At 41.1% G+C, this 9,528-nt stretch overlaps 1 protein-coding gene across 3 annotated transcripts in view; it reads left to right on the top strand.

Annotated features, from left to right (window-relative positions):
• The first annotated feature begins 224 nt into the window (after nt 1-224).
• furinb (furin (paired basic amino acid cleaving enzyme) b) overlaps nt 225-9,528 on the top strand; it is an 84,253-nt gene continuing 74,949 nt past the window's right edge. The window contains exons 1-2 of one of the 3 annotated variants that reach the window (XM_023261930.3): nt 225-711; nt 8,146-8,425. In XM_023261930.3, coding sequence (XP_023117698.2) covers nt 8,249-8,425 — 177 coding nt within the window. In that variant the 5' untranslated portion in view covers nt 225-711; nt 8,146-8,248. The other 2 variants (XM_055008972.1, XM_023261937.3) reach the window with 2 other exon arrangements.

Raw genomic sequence — 9,528 nt, 5'->3', positions numbered from 1 at the left:
TTTTTTTTTACTCATTTGGCCATATACTCGTACCAATAAAGCATTCTCAATTTAATTTTAAAAAGCAAACTGTCATTGTCGAATAAAAAACAGATAAACGTGACTTTAGGTTACGTTTATATACGCTTCGAATGGCAAAGAAACAAAGAGCCGCCCCCGTCAATAGCTGCGGTGAGACATATCGAGCGTACACGATAATTACGTATTTCCTGGAGAGAAAGGGTTAGTGGCAGTTTGTTGTCATCTCCATCCAATAGTGAAGCGTTATATTGTGTTGGCACGTAGCCACTTATTTTCTCCCTTTTTTAATCCGTGCATTCATTTTATTTGTGTGAATTATTTGCCAGCGAACTCTAGGCATAAAAGCAAACCACTTGACATGACTGAAACCTTTAGGGAAAGCCGTTTAAGAAATTACTGGGTGCGACGGGTGAAGTTAACTGGCAAAATATAACCATGGTGGTGGCAAGTTGGTGGCGGATGGCACACAGGACGGGATAGTTGAAACACAGCACTTTTGGCAGAGGATGGGTGAGTGCGGATAGCATTGAAACTCGTCTCCCGGACCAAGTAGAGGACGTACGGCGTCAGCTTAGATGTAAAGTTGAAAGTCGAACCGCAGGAGAAAGGGGAGTCTCCGCCCGGAGCGAGAAGAGGAGGACGAGGAGGAGGCATGACGTCTCGGTCCGTGCTGCTCTCTGACTTGCTAAGGTAACTGTTGAGACACACACCTTCTTTATTGTTTCGCTAGTTAAAAACAAAAAAATTAAAACCCACTAGTGTTCAAAGCCGGGAGGGGAGCTCAGCTGTGACAGAGTGGGTGGGAACAATGGGAGTATTTGCGGACAGCATCTCAGCACAAGTCTCTGCCAGCGCTGCCAACACCAGTCTTCCCAGTCAGGTGAATCCTTCCCCCCAGTCTGGGCTTCTTTTTTTCAAATTCCAGTGTTAGGTGGACGTGTTTGTTTTTTTTTTTTTTAATGCTGAAGGAAATATGACTTAGCGGGATAACTGATCCTGAAGCGCTTCCTCTCTGAAGTTTACTGTTGGTAAGATATCATGTTTGCTCTAACTGTTTTATTTATAGCATTTTTTCTGCAGTACCTGACTGGGTTAATTCAGATGTGTGTGTGTGTTTTTTGTATTCCACCCTCTTCTGTCTCCTCTCTTGCGCACACACTCTTACAGTTTTCTTTGTCTACATTCACCCTGAAGCTTCAATGGACTAAAAAACTCATCAAGTACTTTTATCTGTGTAAGGTGCGAATTGCTGTAATTAATTTCAGTTAGTGCTGCCTCTCAGACAAGGCTGAAATTGTGCAGACCTGGCTGCGCACAATTCCTATTCAAACTGACATCAAATACTGAGTATGTGCTTGTTCGAACAGAAGCAAACTGATCAGTTTGAACAAATAAGCTGAAAAGCTGCACCTTAAGTGACCTAACTCAGCCCCCTACGTTGCCCTAAGTTTAGCGTTGTTATTACATCTATTGCAATTCCCACTGGGATCTCAACAAGGGAGGAAGTCAAGGTCACCAGCTATTGAGGCAAACGGCATTGCTCCCAGCATCCTCCATCGGATTCCACTACCACACCACATCAAAAGATTACCCTACAAAACTAATCTTCTTGTTCCTCTCTTTGTTAGGCCTGCATCTCGCCCAGGCCAGTTTCGTGATCAAAGCTTTAAGAAAAGGGTTTGTTCTTGTGTTTATACCACCGGAGGAAGCTAGACTGCCTCTACCCAAAACACCAACTTTCCAGCTCAGTTGGTTCATCACCAGTAGCGGGTTTAACAGTACTGGTAATTTCTCAGCTGTGAGCTCTTAGGAGCACACATTTTATAAGAGGCATAAAACAGGAGTGCAGCGGAGGAGAAAGAAGTAGGAAGACAAACTTGTCAACAATATAACTCATCTATAAACTAGGGCAGAGAAGGGTTGTGGATGAGGGAAAGTTTATCACGGAACAATGCCAAGATTCAGATGGCTGTTAAAAATGGGTTGGATCTCTCTGTGGGATATTACTTACAGAATTGATTTTTTCTCCTGGACACATTGCTGCTGTTCTAGACAACATTTTATCAAGTTTTTCCATCTCTGAGTCCTAGACAGTGGGAGTCAGGACGGAACTGGCTTTACTGGTTCTCAGTGATGGTGTTCTCACTCACTTCAAGGTGTGCCCCAGATGATCAGCATACAGCTCACTTCCAGCTGTGTGCTGCTGTCCTGATAGAGCACAACATGCTTGTGCAGTGCCTCTGGTTTTCCAATCACACTCTAACTTGGAGCAATTTTCCCTCTCAGGAGAGGATACTTGGCTGTCAGTGGTACTTCACAAATGCTGCAGCTCGGTTGTGTGCCTTGGTTTTTCTGTGAGAGGGCATCCCAGAGCACATGGTGGGTGTTGATTTGGCTGGTGGGCAGCCTGAAATAGAGCTGGAGTGCTGCATATGGTCTGTCACAGCTTCGTGTACTTGTCATTACCAATGGAAATTGGCTGTTCATCCCCACATTTATTGCATCTTTCCAGATTGATACTAATGTAAAAAAGGTAACTGAATGCACATTGTCTTTGTCAGATGCGTACCATTTGCACTGTTGGAAATGTTCGTGTGACAGTAGACTTTTCCTGCTGTTCACTAAGCAGTAGCTGTGGAGCAGCGGGGGATCAAGTGTTTTCCAGATGAGTATAGGAAAATGAAACTGGCAATTTTCTGTTCTTTAGACGTGTGGCATGATACTGGGAATGTGGTTCCATTTGTGTGATGGCTGGTATTTTAATTAGCATTGGAAATGATGGGTCAGTCATTCATTAATCATTCCACCCAGCTACAAGTACGAGATTTTTCAGTCCAATACGAGTATGGACATCTGAGTGTTTGAAAAGAACTAATCATTTTTTTGATTATATTATTTTTTATGTGAACTATTTGGCAAGGATCCCTCAAATTTGATCATTGGAGAGCTGTGACAAAGACACTTATTGCACAGGTATTTTACAGTTGAACAATAAGCTTTTTATGTAAGATGGTACTAGCCATCAATATAACATAGAAATGAACAAAGAAATGAACACTAACCCTTATTTGAAACCAAATTATGTAGATTATTACAAATATCTGTAAACACAGCTGGTATGAAATAAATATGAATTTTAAAAAATGATGGCCACATGCTCCTGCAACCTATAAAAATGTTTGTATGCTAGAACTATTATCAGAGTTAATCTGTCTGAGATAAGCCAGTTTGGCCAAAAATATACTTTCAGCTTATGTATCTGTTGAGCAGTAATGTAAATATTCAAAAGAGTTTAGATGACCATATCAGATAATAAAGCCTGTGAGCTGAGCAAGAAGAGCATAATAATTTCAATAACAATTTGTAGATATGGTATATTATATCTCCATATTAATTAGGGGTCGATATATGCTTATATCAACTATTAGTATTCAAGGAGGTAGATGACCGATATTTAGACGCGTGCAGAAAAACTGAAAATCTTAATATCAAAATTTGTAATAACACAAACCTGAACACAAAACTTTTCCGTAATGCCTTTATTAATTTATGTTTTACGTGTTTAATTAAAAGAGAACCTTTAATCTTTAGCGCTTTATTCTCCACAGGCTGTTGGCCGAGGACTTAATGAGGTTATCAAAACAATAATTATTGTACATGTGGATGCATTTCTGATCCAGCTCCCTCTCTTCTCAGCATAGTCGAATCGTGATTAGGTGTCAAAACACAGGAATCACTGTGGTTACTTTGTACAACAAAGCCTCGTTCTGCTGGCCATCGAGCAGCTCCACAAGTGAAGCATGCTCCTCAAGGGCACCTGAGCTGTCGATGATGAAGGACAGGCGGGGATGGCTCATTATGAATTTCCAAGACAGAACGTCGATGCCAAGTGTTTTGAGTGACGGCCGTGACCTGTTGTTGCTGCTGCTCTTGCGATCCAGGCGTGAGAAGGTGTCTTGTGAAACACAGGCTATCCTTGATCAAAATTACATGCCCTCCTCATCACCGTGACATACTGAACTGCATTCACGGGTCTGTCAGCAGTTTGAAACAGAAGGCGTATGCTCAATATTTCAAAGCTTTCATGTTATGTTAGCATACCACAGGTCATTTATTCACCCCTGCATATCCAATGGTTCATTTACTCCAATGAGGCACTAATCTTGTTTGAGGTTATGCAACTGCTTTTCTGTTTTTATTGTAGTTTAGATTCTGAAGTCTTAGTTCTCCTGTGGTTTGAAGGTTGAAGTTTCATCTCAGTTTTGGGCCTTTGATGTATATTGTAAGAGTAAGCAGCCTCTTGTTAACTCCTCTCCAGGCTATGTTTTTGAGAACGTGTTTTGGGCGTTGTGTTATAATGCGCTCGTTATTTTCTGCAATGCTGTAAGGGGGGAGGAACACTCCACACCCACTCCTCCTTTCTCTCCTCCTATCTGTCCGTCGACTCCTCTCTCTCTCAGCCTGCCTCTGACAGCAGACCCATGCTCCTGTTTTTGTGGCTCCAGCATTGCATCTAATGAGCACAGAAGAATTGCTCCACAGGAAGAGTGACAGCCCCTGGTCATGTATCCACCACCTCTCCTGCTGCGCTCAAATCACACCCACTCCCAAATATATCTGTGAAGGCGCAGACACGTTCAGTGAGTCTCTCCTCTTTGAATAGTTTGGATGCTTATAACTCACCGGAACCAGAATAATTGTTTGGGAGAATGAAGAGGGAAAGGGCAATTTCTTTCTTAGAATGTTAAGAAATGTTTGCCACTTTTAGGAAGGAACTTAGAAAAACAACAGCTAGAGTTTGTAGATTTTATTCTCAAGAGAGGACCAGTTATTTAAAAACACTCATACTGACTACGGGCAATCAATAGTGATCTACTCACTGAAATTGGAGCCTTTTAAGGTGGTATTTTCTTTCAGCTTTTTGAAGAGCATCTTGCAGTTTGAATTTTTCACTAAATATATACTTAATAGCCTGGCCTAGCTTGCTCACTCTTATTTTTGCAATGTCATAACCAAATTGTGTTTTCTAAACATTACTTCAGTGCATATGTAAGCACGTGTTTGCCCCCAAAAAAGGTGTGGTTTCTGGTTTCCCGCAAGCATGTGATATTCTTAAGCCCCTTTCTGACATTCACTCCTTTCCATTTTGTAGATGGCATCTGAACATGCCTTTCTGAATTAGCACCCTGGTAAATTTTTCTTAAAGGTCATAATGGCAATTTTACAAGGTTAAACCTAATATCGTTTCCATCTCACTTTCAACACAGCACAGGTCTGCAGATAGGCAAACTTGGAGATGAGTAAAGTGGTTTGTGGAAGGCTGTCTTTCAAATGCTGTGCCAAAGACACAGTTTGCTTGCCAAAATCACAAAACACCTTTTTTCGTTCAATTTGCTCTGCAATTTCACACCTTTTACAAACTGAAATGTCAATTATGAACAACTTCATTGCAATCAAAACAGAAGCTGTAACAGGTTGGATTTCTGAGACTCACTAATAATGGATATAATCTGAATTTTGACAAAACGTGAGCAAGCGCTGAATTTAGTTTGTTGCTTTCAACTATTTGTCTTTCTGCCTGAGCATCACCAAAGACAGAGGGAGTTGTGTGCATTTGTGCAAGTGGAGCAACAGAAGTAACTTCTTTAATTATAAATTAGCCCAGACATGGAGACAGGATCTGACGGCAAGTGACACTGGGTACTTTCCCTCACATCAGACAGGTGAATTGTCACTCACAGAGTCACAGTGCTTGTACTGCAGCTGAATAATTTGTTACACAAGGGATTTTGATTTAGTCTTTTGTTTTTTACTGCATTGTTGTTCATTATGTTGCTCGATGTACGGTCTAATCTTACATATACCGTGTGTATCGTGGCTGTCTCCATCACTGAATAAAGCTGTGAGGAACACTAATGCAAGAGTGACCTTTGTCTGAATGACAAACTGCTGTCACTTAAAAATATTAATGAAGACAGCACATATCTATCATGTCTGAAAAGAAATTTAGTTACATTGTAAATCTATTGACAAAGATACTGCATTTGAAAAATAGCATGTCATCATATTCTCAAATCGTTCCCTAGTATAACTAGACTGTATGTGATGCCTTGAGCCTTTTTTTTTTTTTTTTTTTTTTTTACTGTTCTTATTATTGTGCACAAGGAATTCCACCACACTGCTTATAGGCACTGCCATCTTTCTATTCATCACATCTTAAGGGACAAAACAACAAGGAGCCTTGAAACAGATGGTGTGGCTCCCTCAGACTTATGATCTGAACATCATTCAATGGGCCTGGCAGTACACAAATGGACAGAGAGAGTACTCCAAGGTGCTTGGAACAGCCTACCTGCTAAGTATCTTGACAAACTGTGCCCAAGTGTACCTAGTAGAATAAGTGCTGCTTTAAAGGCAATGAGTGATCACCGTCTTATTTAATGGTACTTAATTTGACTTACCAGATGTAGGCTGTGGGTATACTCTACTGATTATGTCAGTCAGCTTTGTCCCTCCTCCTGCCCTCTGTAGTTTGCCGTTTTCTTCACCACGGTAAACTGCAATAGCAACCTCAGAACAGCAGCCCCGACACACTGAAAATTTTAATTTTGGCAAGGGTTTTCGATCACGCAAGGCAGCCCTGCTAGATTGTTTTGGTGGATTATCCATTTTAATCAAAGTGTTTGTCTCCCTGCATGCAAATGCTCCTCCACAACAATTCCACCTGTCACTATTTTAAGGAAAAACCAAAGCTGCATCTTCTGCTTACCCCCGCCCTGTAATGACTGTGAATGGTGTAAAGAAATACAAGCAAGCCGCAGTGTTTTATTTCCACAGAAAGATGATAGTGTGGTGAAGCCAGACCACTACATTTTAAACAATGGCCTGGCAAAGGAAGACTAAAAGGTATCTGATTGGTGGCACTATATGATATATGCTGGGGGTTTTGGTTGCCAAATTTTAAACAAATTAAACAACTGTTGAAGAATTTGGTTGTTTAAGACAGTGTCATCCATCAGAGTCACAGTGCGGTGGCTCCACATTTTATTCGTGCACTTCATGTTGGGTTTTTTTAACTTTGTCGCTATCTCTGCTTTGTAGTTGTCAAGACGTCTTGCTTCAGACTAAAGTGTAGGACAGACAAATGGATTTAATATCATTACAAGGTTAAAGAAAGAATTACTGCCACCCTAATACCCTTTCTATATCTACTAAGAGGTTTTATATTGGATATTCAACTCCTAGCAGGGATTGGCTCACTGAATGGCATTGTGATACCATGTTGGGGGGATCAGCAGTGAAACAGTACGGGCATTTAGGCCTGCATCATCTCCCTCCTCTTCATCTTTCTCAGGATGAACTGATATACTTAACAGATACCCAGACCTTATCTTTCTTCTTACCCTGAGTCCGTTACCTTAAAGCTTTCCTTTTTATGTGTGTCTTACCAGCTTTTTTCCTGGGACTCAAAGAGCTGCACATCAAAGGCCAGCAGAATGTCCAAGTCTGAAAATCTTTCTCACTTGAACATCTGCCCCAATAATGATCCTTTTTATCATACTTGTTATTTTAGTATTTAATTAAAATTTTTAAACATCACCTTTTCGTACCTAGTAAGTAGTTGCTTGAATTTCAATTTTGAAATATCCTAAAATTACGGCCGTGTGTGAGTCAGAATTTAAATATGCTCTCTCTCAGAAGCCTTTCCTGTCTTGCTTGCTATTAGCTGTGTATTGGTTTGCTTGGAGCTCTTCCTGTATTGCAGCAACATGCCTGCTGTATATCATTATCATACATTACCATTTCAGGTCTGCAAAAATGAAGGGGGAGTGAAAAATAAATTTGTTTTTGGCACATTCTTTGTCTGTTTTGACCTAATATGTATGCTTTGCACATGTATTAAGATGCTTTTTTCCCTCAGTTTGACAGTGGACAGTGAGCTGAACATGACGCATGATAAGGCCTGTGGGTGTGCTATTTATTTTTGCTGCAGTTTTGACCCGATAGCTCTGCAGTTTTTTTGTTTTCTGAATGCTATCTGCAGTAGGTAATTCAGGTCCAAGAGTGACCCATTTAAGAAGGCCATATTTTTGTTTATAGCTTGCTCTGTCCTCTCATCTCTAGGCCACTGTTCTACTTTGCTGCTGTAAGGTAGAGCAGCCCCACTCTGCCTCTGAAGCTGTGACAGACGGACGGATAGACTGCCCTGAGAAGAGTTCTCCTTTTAATGGATGCCAGGGTGGCCCTGCTGCTCTTACGGACAGGTCTTGTCCTGCTGACAGCTGAACTGAAGTGGATTGATGCCGCAGAGGTCTACACCAACACTTGGGCTGTCCACATTAATGGGGGACCAGGGGAGGCTGACCGCATCGCCAGGGAACATGGTTTCATCAACCACGGAAATGTGAGTTGTACCTGCTGTGTATCACAGAAAGACTATTATACTGTGTATACCGTATGTTTGTGTTTGTCTCTCTCATGTTAAATACGCTACCTATACAACCTCACGTGAAAATGTAGACAAACACAGCTATGACTTCCAAGACACGTGAACATCAGTGTTACGAAATGATTGCACATCAAGGCTGAGCATCAGAGAGCCTGACATAACACCTCCAGGCCACCCTGTTTGTGCAGCAGATTGCTGAAGTGTGGCCTCCTCAACTTCTTCCAGCTTAAGTAGGGCAGGCATGACTTCCTAACACATTGGCAGACAGTTGTGTTTACGGAGTAGTGGTAGAAATAGACGGGAATAACAAGGCTGTCTAAAAGAAGGTTGTTATGTTTAATTATGATGTAGGCAGTATAATTTTATTGCTTGCTATTAGCTTTTGTTTTTGGGATTGCCAAGTAATTTTAATTAATTGAGCTGTTGTGTCACAGTTTTTAGATAGGGCAAAGAAAAACAATAGTCAGAAGAGGTGAAAAATATGGAGGCGAGAGGGAGAAGCAGAAGTGACTTATCGTTCTTTCACTGGTATGTCAGGTCCCCTGAATATCAAAATGCTTCCAAGGTTGAGCGTTTTCATATTTGTGTTCAGCACTTGACAGTGAATTGCTACTTGGTCCTGTCTTCTCCTGTTGCTCCACTTAAGACTTAACTTCATTTGCATGTGTCTTTGTGAAGCTGCCTGTGTGCTACACACACCAGTGAACAGCCCTCTGGATTACTTCTTAGGAATATGCGTAGGAGGTTCTGCATATTCCCATCCCACCTCTACCCACCTCAAATAAAGAGGATTTTCTGAAAGAGAGGTTTGCAAAATTAATTCAGGCTTATCTTTACTTTCTTTACGTTGTCAAAGATAAAGCTTTGTCTGCAGTGCAAAGCGAGATGTTTTTAGTATTTCTGTTAGTCTAGCGAGCAGTTGTCATGTGGGTTTATGACAATCTGGAAAAGATTAGACATGTGTCAGCATTAAATGCTTCTTATCGTCCACTCTGTTATATTCAATCATATCCATGTGACTTAACATTGAGCTTGTCTAAGGACTTATATTCTGCTTG

Source organism: Amphiprion ocellaris, chromosome 3 (assembly GCF_022539595.1).
Source record: "Amphiprion ocellaris isolate individual 3 ecotype Okinawa chromosome 3, ASM2253959v1, whole genome shotgun sequence".
NCBI classification, from domain to species: Eukaryota; Metazoa; Chordata; class Actinopteri; family Pomacentridae; genus Amphiprion; species Amphiprion ocellaris.
Note: the sequence above shows the minus strand (reverse complement) of the source record. Positions and strands in the feature narration are given on the sequence as shown.